At 39.8% G+C, this 24,750-nt stretch overlaps 1 protein-coding gene across 1 annotated transcript in view; it reads right to left on the minus strand.

The window, feature by feature from the left end:
* Positions 1-24,750, minus strand: part of PEAK1 (pseudopodium enriched atypical kinase 1) — a 101,232-nt gene that overhangs the window by 56,028 nt on the left and 20,454 nt on the right. Inside the window, exon 2 of the mRNA XM_049777577.1 lies at positions 21,140-24,388. Within this exon, the coding sequence (XP_049633534.1) occupies positions 21,140-24,270 (3,131 nt within the window). The 5' untranslated portion in view covers positions 24,271-24,388. The remainder of the gene's footprint in view (positions 1-21,139; positions 24,389-24,750) is intronic.

A 24,750-nucleotide genomic window follows, 5' to 3' on the forward strand; every position in this document is an offset into this window, starting at 1 on the left:
AGGAGAGTTCAAAGCTATCATATCCCACACCCGTAATCTATTGGAAGAGGGAAAATTCCATTTATTCCTGTCTCTACCTCAAGAACCCCCACTAGGATGACATTTCTTAATCCTATCTTGGCTTTCCAGGTCATCAACTTGATTCTGCTACACTTTCCAATTACTGGCATTCTCAGGTGGAAAGTGTTGTGTCCACAAGATCGCTATCTTAGCGCCTCCAATTTTCTACTAAGCTTTCTGTAGTCTTTAACTGAAAACTTCAAACTTCTTTTCCTAAAGTGAGATGAACCTTTAACTGAGATCTGATGAATTCTTGCTAATATATCTAACAAAATATGGTCAAACAAGGTTCTCTCATTGGTGTAAATAAAAGAGGTCTCAATCTTGGGATGAGAAAGATTGGCAGCATGAACAGGATGTAACTACATATTCTCCTTGTTTTCACTATTTAAAAACAACAACAACAACAATACAGATATTAAGCAAATTAAGTGTCTTCAAGGCACCAGACTACAACACAGAAAAGTAGATAAAAACATCAGCCACTTTAAATCACTGTCACTTCTATTATACTAATAAAAATGACAGTTTTAAAGCACATGGAATGCAAATTCAGAATGGCATCTGTGCAAATTAATCAAAAGCATAATCTTAGAAAATAATAATAATAAATAATAAATAAAATAATAATAAATAACAAGGTAAGTTTGCCCTTTTCAATAACAGAGAATATCACAATTTTAACATTGTTTCACATCTGAAGAATAGGGCGAGATATTGATGAATATTTCCTAAAAGGCAAGATATTAGGAAAACACTCAACAGCCCTCTGCAATAGGTCTAACAAACCTAAGGCAGATATGGAGCAGCCTTCCTGTTGTCTGACTTCCCCTGTAAGCCTTGAAGCACCAGGGAAGCAAGTTTGTACCATTTCCCACTTGATGCTATCACCTGCAATAGTCTGTCTGCTGAGAGAGGTGCTGGGAGATGGTTATTTACGCTTCACTCTTCAGAAATACTGCTGCTCACTGAGGGAATGGTGGAAGGGATCTAAATTGCTTAGAACCTACTCCTTACTGCACAAGATCCTCTTGTATTACAGACCTGGGGCCTGAGATGGGAAGGAGTGGAATTAATTACATGTATACTTAGATTGCATGTATACTTAAGTAGAAGAGTAAGGTTTCCATTAATTCTAACATCGTATTGTTTTCACTGAAATCTAATTTCACTGTAAAAACTCAGCAGGAAATGGTTATGAAGATGTGAGGCATAAAATTCCGGTGTATTTTATTTTGGAAAAAATTTAAACAAAGTTGTTAACATTTCAAAAAATGTTTTAAGTAGGAGCTGGAGTAATATGATAGATTGCTTAAAGATATTTGACTTCCTAATAATATCACCATCAGTTCTACATTTATGATTTAGGCACCATGCTTAAGTCTATGTCTCTGTTGTTTATATAACAGCAAATAACAACAGAAGTCAACACTTATCTAGTACCAATCTGGAGCTAATCACCTTAAACACACATCCTGTTTTGACACCCAGAGCACACAGATACTCTGCTTTTCCTAATTCCCTTACCCTGTCGTCACTAAAAACAGAAGCACACAGTCTGTTTTATTTTTTTGTTTTAAATTTTTAAAAATAATATCTTTATTTAAGCACCATGATTACAAACATAATTGTGTTTGGATTTCAGTATTTCTGGAGTGAAGTCATAAAAAAGAACACTTCCTTTCACCAATGCAACATTCCCACCACCAATGTCCCTCATCTCCTTTCTCCCTCCTCTCCCACCCCTGCCTGTATTCAAGACAAGCACTCTATTTCTCTCACTCGCTACCACTGTCATGATCAATGTTAGTGTAGTTATTTCTCTAACTGTACTCATCACTCTTTATGGTAAGCTTCATATCATGGTCCAGTCCTTCCAGCACCCATCTCTATTGTCTAGGTATTATCAACATATTTTCTTTTATTTTTTCTTAAATCCCACAGATGAGTGTGACTATTTTGTGTGTGTCTCTCTCCTTCTGACTTATTTCATTCAGCATAATAGTTTCCATGCCCAACCATGTGCACAAAATTTCATGACTTCATTTTCCCCTAACAATTGCATAGTATTCCATTGTGTATATGTACCACAGTTTCTTTAGCCACTCATCTGTTGTTGGGCATCTGGATTGTTTCCAAATTCTGGCTACTGTAAATAAAGCTGCAATAAATATAGGGCACACCCTGTTTTAATTCCCTCTCATATCCTACCTGATTAGCTGACACAAAGTCCACACAGTACTCTCCCCTAATATGAATATCCATTTTCCATCTACAAAAATTGGAGTTACTCTTCTGAAGTGGCTGGTATTCTACGTGAGTGCTTTACTTGCCTGAGATCCAACCTCACCAGCAACTTCTATATGCAGTGACTTCTACATCTTAGAATCTGACTTCACCAGCATCATTTACCTGTTCTAAGTCATGTTTCTCAGTAATGGCATAACTTTTTTTTTTTGGGCCACACTCAGCAGTGCTCAGGGGTTACTCCTGGCTCCAAGCCCAGAAATTGCTCCTAGCAAAAACCCTGTATCTCTTAGGCCAAGGGAATTCCCATTCCAATTTCCCCAATGTTTACTGTGCCTATGCAAAAAAAAAAAAAAGAAAGAAAGAAAGAAAGAAAGAAAGAAAGAAAGAAAGAAAGAAAGAAAGAAAGAAAGAAAGAAAGAAAGAAAGAAAGAAAGAAAAAGAAAGAAAGAAAGAAAGAAAGAAATACAACCCTAAGAAACACTACCCTTTTTTAAGAAGTTGCTGGGAGGGACTTCAGAGCATAAAAACCGGCTAACCTTTGCAAAAGCTGGCTCCCTGTGTGTGACACCAGGCGGGGAAAATCCGCAAAAGTACACCGGCCCAGTGGGGCTCAGCTGTGAAAGACTGTGAGTGTGACCTGTCTATGTCTGTCTACTGTCCTCTTGCGTGAAACTCTTGCGAGTGGGGCAAAAAGAGCCTCCAGAAACCTTGCTCGCCCAGACGCCATTTTCAGGGAGGGACTTCAGAGCATAAAAACCGGCTAACCTTTGCAAAAGCTGGCTCCCTGTGTGTGACACCAGGCGGGGAAAATCCGCAAAAGTACACCGGCCCAGTGGGGCTCAGCTGTGAAAGACTGTGAGTGTGACCTGTCTATGTCTGTCTACTGTCCTCTTGCGTGAAACTCTTGCGAGTGGGGCAAAAAGAGGCTCAGAGGAGCACGGCCGCTCCGCTTCGCTACGCGGCCGTGCACTCTTTCTAAGGAAAGAACTCCATTGCAACAAGAAGGAAAAATCACACTAAGAACGGCGCTATATCACAGAAGCAAACATTTCTCTCTGGACTGTCTTCTCTGTTGCATGCTCGGGCCTAAGATTTGACCCAGTGTGAGGCTTCATCCACGGAGGACTCCCCTCCCTTAGAGGCAAGTCAGCCCATCCAGAAAGGGAGGAGCCAGAGGAGTGTGCTGCCTACATCATATAGACAATGAATACCACCACAACACGTAGAAAAACCCACAATACAAGTGTGACAATGGGGAAACAACGCAGGCCAGCATCAGACATAGAGAATGAAGATGACAATTCTGAGGACCAGATAATGACTGAACAACTAATCAACCTCTCAGATAAGGACTTTAGACTAGCAATATGGAAGGTGCTCAACAGACTCCAAGAAACCATGGATCGAGTTGAACAGAACACTAATAAGAACCAAGAAAATATGAAGGCAGAAATGACAAAACTCCAAACTGAAATAACATGTCAACTAACAGGACTGAAAAAGTCAGTAAACGAAGTGAATGACAAAATGGATAAGCTCTGGGACAGGGTATCAGAAGCTGAGAATAGACTTGGTGCTGTGGAAGATGAGATACATAACAATTCCATACAGCAGGAGAGATTGGACAAAAAACTTAAAGCAAATGAGCAGACAATGGAAAAATTAGTCAAAGAATGGGAACAGACGAAAATAGAAGTCTATGATAAGATCAACAGAAACAACTTAAGAATCATTGGAGTCCCAGAGACCCAGGAAGAAAATTTCCAGGAAGAATCAATGGTCAAGAACATCATTAAAGAGAAACTTCCAGAGCTAAAGAATATATGTGATCAAATCCTGCATGCCCGAAGAGTACCAACCAAAAGAGACCCCAGAAAAACCACCCCAAGACACATCCTAGTCACAATGACAAATCCCACAGATAGAGACAGAATTCTGAAAACAGCAAGATCAAAAGGGGAAATCATGTTCAAGCAAGCTTCCCTGAGATTTACAGCAGACCTGTCACCAGAAACGCTCAATGCCAGAAAGCAGTGGTGGGATATTGTGACAAGACTGAATGAAATGAATGCTTCACCCAGAATACTATACCCAGCAAAACTCACTTTCCGGTTTGATGGAAGAATACATGGTTTCACAGACAAAAAACAGCTCAAAAACTTCACAGACACAAAACCAGTCTTAAGAGAAAAACTGAAAGACCTAATCTAAGACAAGACTACCCAAAAGACACACCAAATTTTGAAATAAAGATGGCGTTAAATCCCAGGACAATTCTTTCTCTCAACGTCAATGGACTAAATGCACCAGTTAAGAGACACAGAGTGGCTAAATGGATCAAAAAACTCAATCCAACCTTCTGCTGCCTACAAGAAACGCACCTGAATAGTCAGAACAAACATAGACTCAAAATAAAAGGCTGGAGAAAAGTTATCCAAGCAAACAACACCCATAAAAAAGCTGGAGTGGCCATACTAATATCAGATAATGCAAACTTTATACTCAGGAAGGTTGTAAGGGACAAAGACGGACATTTTATATTAATCAAGGGGTACGTAGAGCAGGAAGAATTCACTCTCCTAAACATATATGCACCGAATGAGGGGCCAGCAAAATATTTAATACAACTGTTGACAAATCTGAAAAATAATATCAACAACAACACAATAATTGTGGGGGACCTTAACACGGCTTTGTCAACACTGGACAGGTCAACCAGACTGAAACCCAACAAGAATATACTAGACCTGAGGAGAGAAATGGAAGAAAGAGGCCTAGTGGATATATATAGGACACTCCATCCCCAGAAACCTGGATACACATTCTTCTCCAATGTACATGGGACATTCTCCAGGATAGACTACATGCTGGCACATAAAACATACCTCCATAAGATCAAGAGGATAGAAATTTTGCAGACTACCTTCGCTGACCACAAGGCTCTGAAATTATTTGTGAACTCCAAAGGGACTCAGAAGAAACACTTTAACACCTGGAAGTTAAACAGCCTCATGCTCAATAACCAGTGGGTCCGAGATGAAATCAAGGAGGAAATAAAAAGGTTCCTGGAAACAAATGACAATAAAGACACAAACTCTCAGAACTTATGGGACACAGCAAAAGCAGTACTGAGAGGAAAATTTATAGCTTTGCAAGCACACATCAGGAAGGAAGAAGGAGCTTACCTGAGTAGCTTAATGACACAGCTAATAGAACTAGAAAATGCTCAACAAAAGGACCCAAGAATAGGAAGACAGAAGGAAATAACAAAGCTGAGAGCAGAAATCAACGAAGTGGAAACTCAAAAAACAATCTGAAAGATCAACGAAAGCATAAGTTGGTTCTTTGAAAAAATAAACAAGATTGATAGACCACTGGCAAACCTAACAAAGAAAGAGAGAGAGAGAAACTTGATAACTCGTATCAGGAATGAAAAAGGAGAGATCACTACTGATATGACAGAGATTCAAAGGGTAATCAGAAACTACTTTGAAAAACTCTACGCCACTAAAAATGAGAACCTGGAAGAAATGGATAAATTCTTGGACTCTTATAATCTTCCACGGTTGAAGGAAGAGGATGTAGCATATCTAAACACCCCCATCACCATTGATGAAATTAAAACAGTAATCAAATGTCTGCCGAAAAACAAAAGCCCAGGTCCAGATGGATTCACTAATGAATTCTATCAAACTTTCCAAGAGGAACTACTGCCAATCTTGGCAAGACTCTTTCATGAAATTGAACAAACAGAAACACTTCCAAATAGCTTTTATGAAGCCAACATCACCTTGATACCTAAACCAGACAGAGACGCTACCAAAAAAGAAAATTACAGACCAATATCACTGATGAATGCAGATGCAAAGATCCTCAACAAAATCCTGGCAAATAGGATTCAATGCCTCGTTAAGAAGATCATCCACTACGATCAAGTAGGTTTCATCCCAGGAATGCAAGGCTGGTTTAACATCCGTAAATCTATCAACATAATACACAACATCAATAACAAGAAAAATAAAAACCACATGATCATATCAATAGATGCAGAGAAAGCATTTGATAAGGTCCAACACCCATTCTTGATCAAAACTCTCAGCAAGATGGGAATGGAGGGAACCTTTCTCAATATAGTGAAGGCCATCTACCACAAGCCAGTGGCAAATATTATCCTCAATGGAGAAAAACTGAAAGCCTTCCCTCTAAATTCTGGCACAAGACAAGGCTGTCCTCTCTCACCACTCCTATTCAACATAGCACTGGAAGTACTTGCTATAGCGATTAGGCAAGAAAAGGATATCAAGGGAATCCAGATAGGAAAGGAAGAAGTCAAGCTCTCACTGTTTGCAGATGACATGATACTCTACTTAGAAAACCCTAAAGACTCTATCAAAAAGCTTCTAGAAACAATAGACTCATATAGCAAGGTGGCAGGCTACAAAATTAACACACAAAAATCAATGGCCTTTCTATATACCAATAGTAATAAGGATGAAATGGACATTAAGAAAACAACCCCATTCACAATAGTACCACACAAACTCAAATATCTTGGAATCAACTTGACTAAATATGTGAAGGACCTATACAAAGAAAACTATAAAACTCTGCTCCAAGAAATAAGAGAGGACACACGGAAATGGAAACACATACCCTGCTCATGGATTGGCAGGATTAACATCATCAAAATGGCAATACTCCCCAAGGCATTATACAGATTTAATGCCATCCCTCTAAAGATACCCATGACATTCTTCAAAGAAGTGGATCAGACACTTTTGAAATTCATTTGGAACAATAAACACCCTCGAATAGCTAAAGCAATCATTGGGAAAAAGAATATGGGAGGAATTACTTTTCCCAACTTTAAACTGTACTACAAAGCAACAGTTATCAAAACAGCATGGTATTGGAATAAGGATAGGTCCTCAGATCAGTGGAATAGGCTTGAATACTCAGAAAATGTTCCCCAGAGATACAACCATCTAATTTTTGATAAAGGAGCAGGAAATCCTAAATGGAGCAGGGAAAGCCTCTTCAACAAGTGGTGTTGGCACAATTGGATAGCCACTTGCAAAAAATTAAACTTAGACCCCCAGCTAACATCATGTACAAAGGTAAAATCCAAATGGATTAAAGACCTCGATATCAGCCCCAAAACCATAAGATATATAGAACAGCACATAGGCAAAACACTACAGGACATTACAGGCATCTTCAAGGAGGAAACTGCACTCTCCAAGCAAGTGAAAGCAGAGATTAACAGATGGGAATATATTAAGCTGAGAAGCTTCTGCACCTCAAAGGAAATAGTGCCCAGGATACAAGAGCCACCCACTGAGTGGGAGAAACTATTCACCCAATACCCATCAGATAAGGGGCTAATCTCCAAAATATACAAGGCACTGACAGAACTTTACAAGAAAAAAACATCTAACCCCATCAAAAAATGGGGAGAAGAAATGAACAGACACTTTGACAAAGAAGAAATACGCATGGCCAAAAGACACATGAAAAAATGTTCCACATCACTAATCATCAGGGAGATGCAAATCAAAACAACGATGAGATACCACCTCACACCCCAGAGAATGGCACACATCACAAAGAATGAGAATAAACAGTGTTGGCGGGGATGTGGAGAGAAAGGAACTCTTATCCACTGCTGGTGGGAATGCTGTCTAGTTCAACCTTTATGGAAAGCGATATGGAGATTCCTCCAAAAACTGGAAATCGAGCTCCCATACGATCCAGCTATACCACTCCTAGGAATATACCCTAGGAACACAAAAATACAATACAAAAACCCCTTCCTTACACCTATATTCATTGCAGCTCTATTTACCATAGCAAGACTCTGGAAACAACCAAGATGCCCTTCAACAGACGAATGGCTAAAGAAACTGTGGTACATATACACAATGGAATATTATGCAGCTGTCAGGAGAGATGAAGTCATGAAATTTTCCTATACATGGATGTACATGGAATCTATTATGCTGAGTGAAATAAGTCAGAGAGAGAGAGAGAAAAACGCAGAATGGTCTCACTCATCTATGGGTTTTAAGAAAAATGAAAGACACCCTTGTAATAATAATTTTCAGACACAAAAGAGAAAAGAGCTGGAAGTTCCAGCTCACCTCAGGAAGCTCACCACAAAGAGTGATGAGTTTAGTTAGAGAAATAACTACATTTTGAACTGTCCTAATATTGAGAATGTATGAGGGAAATGTAGAGCCTGTTTAGGGTACAGGCGGGGGTTGGGGGGGGAGGAGGGAGATTTGGGACTTGGGTGATGGGAATGTAGCACTGGTGATGGGTGGTGTTCCTTTTATGACTGAAACCCAAACACAATCATGTATGTAATCAAGGTGTTTAAATAAAAAAAAAATTAAAAAAAAAAAAAAAAGAAGTTGCTGGTCTGTTTTTTTTTTTTTCTCTCATTTTTCGTTTTGTTTTTTTTTTTTTTTTTTGGTTTGTTTTTTCATAACAGATGGTTTTGGATTTGGTTTACTCTTTTTTTTTTTCTTAATCTTTTTTGTACTTTTTTTTCGTTACTCCCATATTGGTTTTTTGTTTCGTTTTAGTTTGTTTTTGTCTTGTCTCCTTTTATTTCGTTTTATTACTTTTTCTTCCTTTTTTCTTCTTTCCCCTTTATTCTTCAAAGCACCTAGACAGACTCCTTCCATATCCCTTCTTATATTTACAATAGAGCCACATTACTGGAATCAATTTGATCAGAATCATATTTGGAGGGAGAAAAATGGATGGTACCAAGACCAGACAGTCGTATGTCCATTTGGTGGAAATAAAAAATGATCAGAATTTAACACAAAATCCAAAGTCAACGACAACAGAAATGATACCCAATCTACATCAAGCTGTACATGGTGGGGGGGGGGGGAACAGCTGCACTAGTATTATAGGGGGTAGAGGAGGGGGAAGAGGGACGCATGCTGAGAACAGGAGTGGAGGGAGGACAACACTGGTGGTGGGAATGCCCCTCATTCATTACTACTATGTGCCTTAAATTATTACTCTGAAAGATTTGTAATTCACTTTGCCCACAATAAAAATAAATTAAGTGTCCAGAGCATTTAAAAGGACAAGTAGAAAAAAATAACCCACACACATATTTAAAGCTCCTGCATTTTGATTTTTCTACCTGAATTCTTTTCCTTTTGAGTTTTCTTCCAGGGTATCTCATCCATATTCTGCCTCCATTAATGTGTTTCTCTTTTTCTCTGCCTTTGCCTTTTCCCTTGCTGTACTTCCTCCTCCCTCAATCTATAGCAGGGGTGGCGAACAAGTTCGACACAAAGAGCCAAAATTTTAATCTGTGAGAGTCAGAGAGCCACACCACGCAGTGACCTGCCAAAACAGACAAACACTCCCACAAAAGCATCTCATTTTAACAATAATCTATGAAACACATATTGCATTTTGCCATTTGGAGTGAGGGTCAACATCCTGCAGTGACTGATGGTGAGGGTGTGCTGCATCCTCCACACTAAGAACTCATGGCCAGAAGTGACCCAACATGTGATACACGGGTCCCCCGCTCGCTGGCCCGTGCAATTGTTTCCGAGGGATGGGAGACGGGACTACACGCTCAGAGATCTCTCCTCAGAGGTCCCTCCCTCCTCAGAAGCAGTAGAACAAAATCCAATCAGGCAAAGAGCCACAGTATACAAAATAATGTTAAGAGGCAACAGCCACATTCATTTTGGCCGAGAGCCGCATGTGGCTCGAGAGCCACGTGTTTGCCACCCCTGATCTATAGAGTAACTGGTTCTATGATTTTACTAACTTCTACAGGTCAGTGTTGCTCAAGGTCTAAATCCAGCCTCCTTTCCCTGAATTTCAGGACTCTTTGCCATGCTTCCTGCCAGTTCCCATACTTGTCAATAAATGATTAAAAAAAAAAAAAAGAAAGAAAAAGAAATCGCTCCTTGCAGGCTCAGGGGACCACAGGGGATGTTGGAAATTGAACCCAAGTCCATCCTGGATTGGCCCCATGCAAGGTAAACATCCTACCACTGTGCTATCCTCCGGCCCCCTACTTACTTTTTATTTATTTATTTTTTGGCCACTGGTCATTGCCTTAGCCCTAGCTCTGTGTTTAGAGTTCACTCCTGATGGTGAGCAGGGGACTATATACCTTCCTGGCTGTACTATCTCTAGTCCTATGACCCACATTTTGAATCAGATAACTCCTTGTCGTGGAGGGCTGTTCTGTGCAGACTGGGAAACCCTAGCATTCTATGATTCTTGTCACTTGATATTAGAATCATTCTACTTTCCAAGTTGTGTGACAGTCTCTAAATTTTACCTTAGGATGGTTACAAAATAACCTTTTTGCTCATATTTCAATCCATTTACACAACTTTTTTTTTTTTTTTTGGTTTTTGGGTCACACCCGGCAGTGCTCAGGGGTTATTCCTGGCTCCAGGCTCAGAAATTGCTCCTGGCAGGCACAGGGGACCATATGGGGCACCAGGATTCGAACTGATGACCTCCTGCATGAAAGGCAAACGCCTTACCTCCATGCTATCTCTCTGGCCCCTACATAACTTCTTTTAAAACTTACAACAATCACATGAAGGCAACTTTCTATTTTACAGGTGAAGAAATCATAGCAGATTTGGCCTCAAAACAGTTTGAGTCTAGTCAAGATTCAAAACCAACAGTTCATCTCTATAGAGTCTGCTCCAACTCAGCATTTCTCAGACAGGGGCAAGAGAGTCCCCTGTTGGCCTCCAGGATATTCTAAAAGTCCGCAGACAAAAACTGTATAAATCGGGGGCTACAGTTGGAAAAAAGGTCAAAACACAGTGTCTGCCTACAAGTTTGCAGACAGGAAATGAAAAAGCTGAGTTCAAGAATCTTTCCAGGAAGATAAGAGGGATAAAGATAACAAGGCTAAAGTAGGATTCAAATCCAGGTCTTCAAAGTCTATGTTCAAAAACATTTTGTCAATTGTTATCAGACTTTAATGTGCCCAAGATTGCCCTTGGAACTTGTGAAAGATATAGGCTGTGATTCCCACTTTGGGGGACTTAAATGGAGGCCTAGGAATCTGTATTTGTACAAATATTCCCGGTGATTCTGACACAGTTGGTCCAAGGGTCATACTCTAAAAATAAGTTTTCATTGCTTCCTTCCCATCATAAAGAACAGGACAATACATCTAAGAGGTGCAAGGTGTAAAAAACACTTAAGGAAATTTTTATTTTTGGGTCATACACCCAATGGTGCTCAAGGCTTACTCTTGGTTCTGTGCACAGGGATCACTTGTGGGGGTTCAGAGAACCATATGGGGTTCTGGGGACGGAACCCAGGTGGGCTATATGCAAGGCAATTGCTCTACCTAGCATGATACTGCTCTGGCCATGTAAAAAAATTTTTAAATTTTATGCAAAGAAACACCACCATTCAGAAGTTAAAAAGCTGAAAAGAATAAAACAAATTCCAAATAGTCATAGATGGAGGATTCATAACAGGTTCTTTAAAAAAAGTGGAATGCCCCTGATTTATACAGTTTTTGTCTGTGGACTTTTAGAATATGGTTACTTTAAATGATTAGTTTTTTTTATTTTTTATTTTTGGCCACACCTGGTGGTGCTCAGTGGGGTACTCTTGTCTCTTGTTCAAGGGGTCATGCCTGGAGGTACTCAGGGGACCAAGCCAAGGATCAAACTTGGCTTGGCTGCATGCTTTACCTGCAACGCTATCGTTCTGCCCCCAGATTGCTTTAACTTTTCTCTACTGAAAAAAGATGATTATCCCAAATGTACAGAAGTTGGGACCTAACCTTTGTGTACTTTGGGGGGGACGACAACAATCAGAACTCTATTTCTTCTTCCAAGGATTATTTCCTCTTATTATTTATCGTATTTGCCGGCATATAAGACAACTGGGCGTATAAGACGACCCCCTAATTTTGCAGTGAAAATATAGGTTTAGGCCTATATTCGCTTTCTCAGACAGAACATTCCAGTGCTGCAACTGTATGTACCATAGTGAGCCAATCACAACAAGCAAAGGTCCAAAGGTTCTACTGTCATAGACTTCCTCTCTGACTCTGGCCAATCTGAGCAGCTTTTGACAGTGTAGATTTGCATGCATAAAAAGCCTGCTGGGATTGGCCGAGTTAGAGAGGTGGTCCGAGCAGCCTGGCAGTGATTGGTGCAGAACATCGTCTAATTTGCATGCATAAAAAGCCTGCTGAGATTGGCCGAGTTAAGAGAGGCGGTCCGAGCAGCCTGGCAGTGATTGGTGCAGAACATCGTCTCATTTGCATGCCTCAAAAGCCTGCTTGGGTTGGCTGAGTCAGAGAGGCGGTCCGAGCAGCCTGGCAGTGATTGGTGCAGGATCGAGTTGGAAAATTCGTATTGTGGCAATATTCAGACAATTTTCGTTTTGCGGCATATTGAAACATTTTTCGGGATATACTCGGCGCATAAGATGACCCTGATTTTTGGTTGTTTTGTTTCAAAAGTCATCTTATACGCCGGAAAATACGGTATTTATTGTTTCCTCTTAGCTTCAACTCTAAAAAAGTGAAATTTCTTTCTTTCCTCCAAACAGTGAAGTTTATTTTATTTGTTTATTGGTTTTTGGGTCACACCTGGTGGTGGTCACGGGTTACTCCTGGCTCTGTGCTCAGAAATCACTCCTGGCAGGCTCGGGGGACCATATGGGATGTCAGGATTCGAACCACTGTCTGTCCTGGATCGGTTGCATGAAGACAAATGTCCTACTGCTGTGCTATCTCTCTGGCCCTATTTATTTTATTTTAAAGTATAGATGTAAAGTGTAAATATATCTGAAGATGTCAAAGGAAAGAAGACCAAGTGAGATCATAAATGGATTTATGTGTGGTTAGGTAAGATTAGTTTCTCAAAAGAAAAGATACCCATAAGCCTGGTATTTCTCTCATCATCTCTACATAGTCTCTGAGGAAAGGCTACATATATATATATATATATATATATATATATATATATATATATATATATATATATATATATATATATATATATATATATGAACATGGTGGCCATTTGTGAGACAGGCAGAGAACCAGGGGATGAGTCCTTGACCTTGAACTTCTGGTGGCCAAAAATGCAAAAATGTGGGACATAGCAAAAAAATCTATTGCTTAATGTCTCCCAGTATGTATTTCATTATGGCAGCCCAAGTTGATTTCTAGAGCAGGGACTGATAATTATATCAAATACTTAAATGGATATTGAATAAATCAAATCAAGTGGAATGTGGGCAGCAAAGCACTTGAGACTATCACTTGAATCTGCATTAGTACTCCTTCTAGCAGGCGCTGGGCGGGTCCTTAAGGGAAGGGGATATCTAAGGGCATGAGGAACTTCCTCCCCACGAGGGAGTTGGAAAAGGAGGGTATCTTTTGAGAAGCAGTGTGGAGCTTTATCCATGTGCCAGCAGCACAGAAAAGGTTGGGTTGATGGATTCCTCAGATTATTTTACTTCTCAATAACCAAAAGCAGGTGTGGGTATGGCTTTCATAACATAAATGATGTGTGTTGCCTTCATGACTTTATTCTTTTCAGGCAAGTCTCTTCCCTCCTATTAACAAATCACCAAAGGAGAGGCACCATTTAAAGATAAACTGCTTGTCCTGGAATTAACTGTTAAATACCACTTGATGACTCCAATCAATACTCTACTGCAGTTATGTTACATAATCACCAACTGAAACTGGCCTATAGGTCTGAAGGTAGGAGTAACATTAAAAACTCAAATTTTATTTCAGTTACCAAAGATATTGTACCCAGATTCATCTGTGAAATGGGAGTAGTGGCATTTACAGGATATGTACTTATTAGTAGAGCACACAAAATTCTTTGAGTGTACAACAATGGCAATGTGGAGTGCTTCAAGATGGCTTGAAATGTCAGTGAGTCAGTACACACCATTGTGGCCGTTACTGTTCTTAGTCGTGCCTGTTTGCACTCAAGCTGACTCTAAAAGTCAGAGTAAAAGAAACTTAAAAATGACCATCAAGAGTACAACAAATATGATTTAAAAGTCAAAGATTTCTGGGGCCATAGCAATAGTACAGAGGGCAGGGCACTTGACTTGTATGTGGTCAACCCAGGTTCAATTGACAGCATCCCCTGAGCACTGCTAGGAGTGATTTCTGAGTGCAAAGTCAGGAGTAACCCCTGAGCATGCTGCATGTGCCTAAAAACAAACAACAATAAAACAAACAAACAAGCAAACAAAAAGGAGTCAAATATTTCTGAGGTGAGAGTCTTGTTCTGCTACTGTTTGCAGAAATAGCAGGCTACAATATAAAGGAATCTTTCATCTTCTTAGTTTCCTTTAATCGAGGAAGAGTGCATGATCAGAGATGTTGGGAAAACTTCAGATTCATTAGGTAGACCAGGAAAACTAACCCAGGAAGTAGAGAATTCTCAGTTTGACTTACACTTTGTAATTTGTAGCTTTACTTCTGTGGTATGAAATCACTCAAAAAGGGAAAAGAATGGAAAACTATCTGAATTCCACTTCCACTCCCATGATAGAGTACATAAACATCACCTTTAAATATCAATTTGTGAGGAGGATGAGAGGTGAGATATTTATGTATTTTGGGCTACACCTAGCTATGCACAGAGTTTACACATGAATCAAATATATTTGGATAGATTTTTGTTGTTTAACAGGGCCCATTTTTACGAGAGTCTCCTTTATAAAAGAGACCTGTAGTACTATTTCATGGTCAACTATATAAACAAAGCAATCGGAAGAAAGGAAGCTAGAATAACTAGAGGCTCACAAGCCAGGGGGTAAAATTAAACATGTATAGGATCTTCCTCAGTGTGGAGATGGAACTGGATTTAAATTAAAATAAAAACACTTGGATTTTTATTTTTATTTATTTTTATTTTGGGCCTGGAGGTACTTAGGTTATAATTCGGAATAAATCTGTGCTCAAAGACAATTCTGGTGGGGTTTAGAAAACCATGTGGAGTCCCAGGGGATCAAACCCAGGTTGGCTATGTACAGAGTAAATGTTTATTTGTTGTATGTCTCCAGCCCTGATGCTTGACTTTTTTGAATTATGTATTGGAGGGATAAGACTTCAAGCAAGATTATCTTGAACTCTGGTGTCTAGTTTAATTTGCGAAGAGGTCAGCTAGTGCTAGACTGTGCTAGATGTTTTATAGTTATCTCTTTAGTTTTCAGAGTATCTCATTGAGGTAGATTTATTATTACTATTGTACAGGTTAGGAAACTTCACTTAAGTTTAAATTGAATTAAATCAAAAGTCACACAACTACCAGTGGTAAAATAAGAATTCCGATATTATCCTATCTGACTCTAGAGCTTGTCTTTTTCTCACTGTGAAAAATATTTAAAGAAATGGAAGGTAAGCTAATACTTATAAAAATGATAGTGAAAGGTCCAGGATGTAATAACAGTGGTTAGGGCACTTGCTTGGCATGTCTGACTCAGGTTTGAATCACAGGGCCATATGGCCTACTGGCATTACTATGTACAACCACTGCCAGATGTGGTCCTAAAGGCCCCCAGTATTGCTGGGGTGGAACAGGTATCCCCAGAACTGCAAAGCCCAAGCAGCATCTCATCCTTGGTCCTTGCACTAAATTACTGGCTCAGTTGGCTGAGAATTGTTGGTGGGAACCCTGGACCTCTTAAGCATTATATTTGATCCCAAATGATAGTGAAGAAATTCATTCCTGTTACAGATGAGACTAACCATTAAGTTAATTATCTTAATCAACACTGCCAAATAGTATGCCCATGGGTACATTCCTGAATCAAAACTTGACTAGTTAACACCGGAAAGATAGAATAATGGGCAGGGCACTTGTTCTGCACATGGGTGACTTGGGGTGATCCCTGAAACCTCATATTGCTCCCTACCACCTGGAAACAGAGCCAGGAGTGAGCTCATAACATGGTCAGGTATGGCCTGTTCCCCAATATTTTTGGGCTATTATCCTCATCACAAGTAACTAACTTTTCTTTCCTTCTTCCTTAAAAACTGTTTCCTTTAGGGGCCGGAGAGATAGCACAGTGGTAGGGCATTTGCCTTGCATGCAGCTGATCCAGGACAGACAGTGATTAGAATCCCGGCATCCCATATGGTCCCCTGAGCCTGCTAGGAGCGATTTCTGAGCGCAGAGCCAGGACTCTGAGAGCCTGAGAGCCGCCACTATGTGTGGCCCCAAAACAAAACAAAACAAAACAAAACAAAACTGTCTCCTTTACAAAATCTATAAGACAGAGGTTTTTAAAAAAACATTTGATGTACTGTGCAAAGCTTTCACAATTTGTCTTAGTAATTCACATTTATTTTTTTTGCTTTCAGAATCATTTAAAGATTTAAACATTATTAATAGGGCTGAAGAAATAGCACAGTAGTTAGGCCCTTGCCTTGAATGAAGCTAAACAATTTCTAGCACGGCAGAAGCATCACCAGGAGTGATCCCTGAACCTCCTAAGAAATAGAAAAAAACAATTTAAGCACTCTATTTTAAGCTGACTTAATCATTTTTGGAAATGTGCTTCTGAACCACTTCACCTTTCCTATTTTGGGGTGGGGAGGAGTTGGGTCACATCTGGCAGCACTCAGGGGTTACTTCTGGCTCTATGCTCAGAAATCACTCCTGTCAGGCTCGGGTGACCATAAGGGATGCTGGGATTCAAACCACTGACCTACTGCATGCAAGGCAAATGCCTTACCTCCATGCTATCTCTCCAGCCTTAACCTATACTTTTTTTGAATATAATTTTTATTTTAATCATAGTGACTTACATATCGTTCACAGTAATATTCCAGGTACATGTTAACATTGAATCAGGGGAATTCCCATCACTGAATTGTCCTCCCTCCACCTCCATTCCCATCCTGCCTCCCCTATCCTCACCCCTCGCCCCAGGGGCTTCTAGATTGAGTGGCCCCCTCTGGGTCTAGTTATTACTTAGTGATCTTATAACTGATTGGTCATGGTACCTCCATTACTTCTCCTTCTAATTGGGAGGCGGGACTAGATAGTTCGAGTTATGTGGTTTTATTTGAGGAAGAGAAAAGTAATAAAATGGGGTAAAATCAAGTACGCCAACAATGAGCAGAGTCCTTTGAGAGGCTCTCATCCTCAGTTTAGAGACAAAGGGGAAAAAAGAAGGTGAAACACCACAACAGCTCAAGAAGAAGTATCAAATAAGATATCCAATGAGCACTGCAGCAATAAAGATATGCACCACATAATTGCAATGGTCTTGAGATAAAAAACATGACAGAGCGCAAATACTTTTTTTTAAAGCACTTTTCACATTGACGGCAGTAATACTAACAACATTTTATTTTATTTTTTATCATTTGGGAGTATTTCTGGGCTATACTTGAAAGTGCTCAGGAGTCACTCCAGACAGTGCTTAGTGGGGCCCCACGAGTTCCCCACAGGAATTGAATTGGGGCCAGCCTTTACTTCCTGCACTATTTCTTCCACCCTACTAATAATGTGCCTGACTTTGCACTATTATGTTTTCTTATATATATATATATATATATATATATATATATATATATATATAGTTAGTTATTTCTTATGTAGTTAGTATAAAATAACAAAGTATATATCACATATACTATATAAATCAAACTTATATGTATTTCTTATATACATAGGTAGCCTCATTATTTATTCATTGTACTTCCTACAATAATCTACAAAGTCCTTTATCTTTTCTGCCTAGGGCCTGGCCTTCAGGTGAATGATTTTCATTCAATTCATTTTGGATTTAGAATCTTCATTTATTTATAGAAAAGGCCATATTTTTATTTCTTCCAGCAGCATGCTTCCAGCTGAAGAATGGTAATTTAATGATCACACTGCCATCAAGCTGGAAATACAAATGTTGACATTTGACAGTCATATTTTTTCTCTCAACATTACTTAAAGTAAATACCAATGGTGTATCCAAGTAAATGAGGTAATTATTGAAAAAGCAAATAGCAAATAGCATATTGTTTCCATATGAGTGTTTATGTTTTTAGACTTTATAAAAAGTTCTAACAATTATTTAATACCTTTCTTCTATTTAGTCTGGGACATTGTGAAATAAGAAAATTCTAATGTGCCACCAAAGAAAGCTATTAAGCTATTGAATGATTAAGCTCAAAATTGCTCTTACAATGTCTACCACTTCTTGTCTCTAGAATGTTAGCAGGGTCACTGATCTTCAGAGTTTGGCCCCAGAGCAGCAGTGCCACCGTCACCTGGGATCTTATTTGGAGTAAAAATGACTAGGACCCTCCACAGAGCTACTGAATCAGAAATTCTGGGGTTGGGGCCAGCAATCTGAACCCAATTTTGATAGCCCTCCAGATGATTGGGATGCATGGCTAAATTTTAGAACCAATGGAACAAACCAATAGCATCCTTTGGATTTATGGATGTTATCTATAAAGAACTGATTAAATTTGGAAGCTATAACTTGGCTCATAAATAATCAAAATATAATCTCTATACAGTAAGGTGCCTGCCCTGCCAAGGGACTGGACCACTCTCTAGCCCACATATAGAGGTATACAATCAATGTATTGAATTACATTCTTTCAAAGATAAGACATATTTTTTTTGACTCAGCCTTATAGGATACAGATAACATATGATCATAATCATACTTTCTAGGAATAAGACTATTTATTGATCTGCAAGAGCTGCAATTCCATTATAGGCAACTCCAAACAAGTGCTGCTTAAAATGTTTCTTTTGAAAATATAACAGTAACCTGCAATACTTGTGTTTATTACCATTGGAATACAACACTGCATCACTTATCTTCAACTACCAATAAATAAGACTATTTTTTCTAGGAATACATTATTATTATTCTAGCTGATTTTTAAAAAATTAAATCTTATGTTCATTGACAATGCAGTAATACAGGGTAAATACAAACTTTAGAGTAAGACAGATCAGGGTTTCAATTCTGGCTCTAGCTCTAATTGTAAATCTAATTTTAACTTTCCTGATTTTTAGTTTACTTGCCGGAAAAAATATGTTCAATTTGCTTGTGTGTATGTGTGTTTGTTTTGGAACCACATTCAGTGGTACTCAGAAATTACTCTTGGCAGGCTTGGGGGATATATGGGATCCTGGGGATTGAACCCTGGTCAGCAGTGTGTAAAGCAAATGCCCACTGTGCAAAAATTCCAGCCTCTCAACTTGTATATTTTTAAAAGAATTTGAGATAAATATTTGGGATGTGCTAGTTACAGAACAGGTATAATGAATAAACAACTATGAAGTATTAAAGAGAATTAAATGTATGGAGAACTGATGTGGATATAAAGTATGTCTAAATGAATTGTTGGTTATGCTATTTGTATAAATCTCAATGACCAACTGTTCTCTTATTCACTTACATGTTAAATAACTATAAACTCTCCTCTTCTCTTTTCCATAACACATGAAAGGAGGACGGAAAGAGACAGAAAATATAAGTTTTGCAAAAAGTAGAGTACCGTATATACTCGAGCATAAGCCAAGTTTTTCCAGCACAAAATTTGTGCTAAAAACCGAGACCTCAGCTTATACTCGGGTCATACAGGTTATTTGATTCAGGTGCATGCACTGAATCAAATGCCCGTAGTCTCCTGTTGTCTCCTGCCGTTTGCTGGAGAGGGCAGTACTTCAGCTCAGTACACAAGTCGCAGCTGAGCTCAAGAGGTAGGCAGCTGAACTGAACAATATACTGTGCTTCGTATGAGACCAACAGCAGTGATGATGATATCTGCGAACTCAGTGATGATGACAATGTCTATGCTGATACCCTCACATCACATACAGCTGAAGCTCTGTTTGGACATACAGATGATGATGATGATGAATCCAGTTTTGAAGGATTTTAACCTTTGTGATTTAGCTTGATTACCTACCTGGTAAGCTACGGTTTTCTGCACTTTATTTAAAGTTTTAGTAAAGTTATTGTTGCTAGCTTAGTTTTTCTTTAGTAATAAATATTGAAAAGCCTACTGATTGTTCAATTATTTTAATTGTTTTGGACATATATTTTTTATTTTTGAAATTTACCAGTGGCTGCTGCATTTTCCATCTCGGCTTATACTTGTCACTAAGTTTTCCCAGTTTTTAGGGTAAAATTAGGGGGGGTGGCTTATACTGGAGTATATACAGATTCTAGGGGCTGGAGAGAGTATAGCAGGTAGGACAACTGCCTTCCATATGTCTAACTAGGTCCAATCTCCAGGACCCCATATGGTCTACCAAGAAGCTCCAAAAGTAATTCCTGAGTTTAGAGACCAGAGTTACCACTGCATATTGCCAAGTATGTCTCAAAACAACAACAACAAAACGATAATGCATTAGGCATAACACTTTGATGAAAGTCAATAAGAACTGCTTGATACATTTTATTCCATCTACTATGAGGAATAGACACTCCACATACCACCATTTATTAATCAGATGCTGTTTCTTCCTAATACTATGATGTTCAAGCAAGACATTATTATTATCCAGTAAGCTTTTAAAAAACATGTACTAAAATCTCTCTATACTCATTGAAATGCAATATGCCAAAAAGACTAGTTAACTAAAGACCTTGGACTGAGATCAGTACAGGAAGATCACTTTAGAAGTACTTTAATCTTGGAACACAGCTATTGATGGTGGCTATCAAGCACTGCTGATATCGTAACATGTGAAATATTTAATTTTAAAGATGTGAAGAGCTTAGCCCCTGGAAATGAGTTTTAAAAAATTTCCACCTACACCAATGAATTTTTACATACCTGAGAATCTTTTTAGGAGCTTGTGCTGGAGAAGAGTGACTTCTTTTCTTTTTCTCTGAGTCCTGTGGTAACCCATCCTCCATTCCAGCCTTCTGTGTGGCTGTGGACTGGTCTGTCCTGGACTTGCTCTGATCAATGTTGAGCTGGCCAGAGGGAGGTTCACACCTGTACATGAAGACAATAGCAGGCTTCTCATTGGACTCTCCTTTTGCCTCTGTGAACCAGTGATGGCGCTGAACTGGAGGAGGTGGCAGCATATGGATGACGGTCCCATCTAGACCCACCAATTTCCCTTTCTCACGCTCTTTCTCTTTGTCATCCTCTTCATCTGTTTTCCTACGGCGAAAGAAGCTTTTGAAAGATATCCAGCGTTTAGGCTTTGCGTCAGCTGCCCTCCTGCTACCTTCAGAGTGCAAAATAGATTCAGCTTCTGTTGATCTGGTAGGACTGGTTGGCTTGGTCCAATTGGTAAAATGCTTTTGCAAAAGGTTACTTGCATGGTAAGGAGAAGAAGTAGAGCGAGGTGGAGGAAAAGGAGGTGATGGCTCATTTTGGTGGCTCATTTTCGAGGCAAGAGTGGTGAGTGGCTTTGTGAGTGGATCTTTCTGTACTTTGGTTGTAGGACTTTCAGTGGTCTGAGATGTTTCAGCCTCGCCGCTGGGCTGAGCAATAAAGAGAGATTTGGGCCGGACTGGTGTGCCCTTAGGTGTAATCTTAGCAGCATCAGCATCTGGTGGGACTGCATAAAGTTCTTCTACACTGCAAGCTTTAGGACCAGACTGAGGCATTTCCGGGGGTGACTGTGGTGGGTGGATAGAAGCCACAATCTGAGAAAGCACTGTACTAGCTTTCTCCCGGGTGGTGCTGCCGCCGCCTGCCATCTGACACTCCTGAATGCCTTCTGTTTTGGCCATAGGTTCTTGAGTGGTTCTCTGGATCTTTGTCGGGGAGTTGTGGCTAGAACTATAATTTCTCTGTGGTGAAGATTGACCTCGGTTAAGGCAGCTGTTAAATTCTTGAACCTTTTGAGCCACTGAGCCCCTTTTACGCTCTGTGCTGTTTGAAAACCCTTTAGCCTGCGGACATTCATTGGGTTTGCTAGTGGTATTATCAGACACTTTGTTCTCAGTTTCTATTTCTTCGTAAGTATGGCTTATGATACTTGTGGTTTTTTCCTTCGCTGAGAGTTCTCCACTTGTTCCGAGAAAACTTTTGTAAATGGCCAGATTGTCATAAGCATTTGGGTTGATTACAATAGGAACTTTGATGGCATTTTTGGAACTCCGAGCGTAAGTTGGCTCATCATGAATGATGATGGGAAAAGGTGGCATGCCAGCATTATTATAACTATTAAATTTTATTTCAGACAAATTAGGTGACTTGACAGGGATGGTTTTGGAGGAAATGTTGGTTGCTGTGGGTGAAGTTGGTGCTGATTTGTGACAGTTTTTCCTTGGAGGGACATTTGGCCCAGTTCCACCACTAATTAATTCCACCTTAGGTATCTTTTGTCGTGGACTGGTACTGGAAGTCCATACTTCCTGGTATCGAATTGCACTGGATTTTGGGAAATGGGCATTTATTTGTCCTGATGTGACTGTAGGTGATGTTACTGGAGAGTTTGGAGTAGAAGACGAGCTTTTTGTCTTGGAGCCCTTAACAGCGCCCTCAGTATGCTCACTGGCCATGGCTGCTGACACGTCTACTACAGTGTATGGTTTGCACAATGGCTGTTCCAGATTCACAACTCTGTAGGGCTTTGCTTGCTCTTCTATAGGAACCAGGTTGATGGTTACTGCTTGCCCAGCAATATCTGTGGAGGCTTTACATTCTTGCTTCTCAGTCTGTACAGCAATCTTGCCATCCTTCTCTTCCAATCGAAGGGCAAGAACAGCTTTGTGTGTCTCTGGGGCTTTTGCTGAAGTTTTAGATGTTTGCGATGAATCCTTTTCCTGACTGTTACCAGAGAGGCTTTCAAAATTAGGCATACCTTCCTTCATGTCCTTAGAATCTCCTGGTTTAGCAGGTGATATTCCCCCATTACAAACTTTTTGGGATGAACTACTGGCTGTTTCCGAACGCGAGTCTTCTGTTAAGGAAGAATCTGGTGACGTGGAGTCAGATGACACCATGCTTCCTGGTCCATAGGGGAGCACAGAGTTCTCTTCATAACCATTCAGGATTTCATCGTAGCTATCATCATAATCCACAGCACAAATTCTCTGCAGAGATTTATTTCGCAGGGGAACAGTATTCCATTTTTTGTCCACAAAGAATCGAACAGGAGACAAAGTGTTTGCTCTAAAGTTCGCAAATCGAGGCTGCCCTCTCATGCGAATCTCCATGGCCAACAGCTCTTCATCACTCTCATCCCAGCTCTCATGCTCCTCCTCCAAGTTACTGAAAAGTATGTCTTCCTCACTCTCCTCTCCACTAGAAAATTCTGGGTAACAGAATCGGCCCCCTTCATTACTGATCACCTCTGTGCTCCCACTCAGATTAACATGTTTGCCCTGAGTATCCTTTATCCCACCCATCATGCAACTTGGTGGAAGCTTTCTTTCCAGTGATCTTTTATAACAATCATTTATCCTGCCTAAAAATGTTTCTCTGGAATTTGCCTCATTTCCTGTGACCTGAGAGGCTGTATCCAAGCCTGCTATTTCCTTTAACACTTCAGTTAGTCCATTATTGTTATTCGATGCCTTCTTTGCACTATCATTATTTCCATAAGATTTAGGAACATGGCTAAGCCCTTCAATATCATCTTCATTATTATTATTAAGTGGTTTCTGGTTCAAAGCTGTTCTGTTTCTGTTCCACCCTCTGATGACAGGCTTGTTCTCACAGTGCTCTTGTATACTAAGCTCACTACATACACTTTGTCCATCTGCCACCATCATAGTGGGCTTCACAGCTATAGTGGGTTTTTTAGCCACAGGAGGCCGGAAGTTTCCTGTATTCCTGATACGGTGATTGTTACTATGATTGGCATTCGTTTTCACATTGCCATGGGTGACGGGCGCCTTCTCAGAGTCTGGGGGAAGCTGATGCAAGCTCTTAGGTTTAAAGCAGTTCTTGCATTCACCAGGTTTCCAAACGTGTTCAGTAAAGGCATTACAAGCAGACATTTTTAAATAGAAAACTTCACAGACAGTGCTTTCCTTTCAGTGCATGGCCAAACTTCCTTGCATTAATTTTCATGCTACTTCTGTATCATACATAGCAGCTCTTGTAAGTTTGATCAATCTGTTGGGGGAGATGAAGAAAGAAAAGAAATTTGATTGGAAAATGCATTATAAAGCATATCATGACAAACTACTTTGAAAAAAAAGTTTATATTCTTTTTCATTTTTATTTTATTTTTTTGCCGGGGGGGGGGCAATACCTATTGACACTCAGGGGTTACTTCTATGTGCTCAGAAATTGTTCCTGGCTTGGAAGACCACATGGGATGCCGGGGATCAAACCGAGGTCTATCCTGGATCAGCCACGTGCAAGGCAAACGCCCTACCACTGTGCTCTCACTCCGGCCCCATAATTTGAGTACTTTATCTTTTATCCTATCAGTATTTTAGTTTTAACCATAATTTTATATATTCTCATTGAAC

Source organism: Suncus etruscus, chromosome 1 (genome assembly GCF_024139225.1).
Source record: "Suncus etruscus isolate mSunEtr1 chromosome 1, mSunEtr1.pri.cur, whole genome shotgun sequence".
Classification (NCBI taxonomy): domain Eukaryota; kingdom Metazoa; phylum Chordata; class Mammalia; order Eulipotyphla; family Soricidae; genus Suncus; species Suncus etruscus.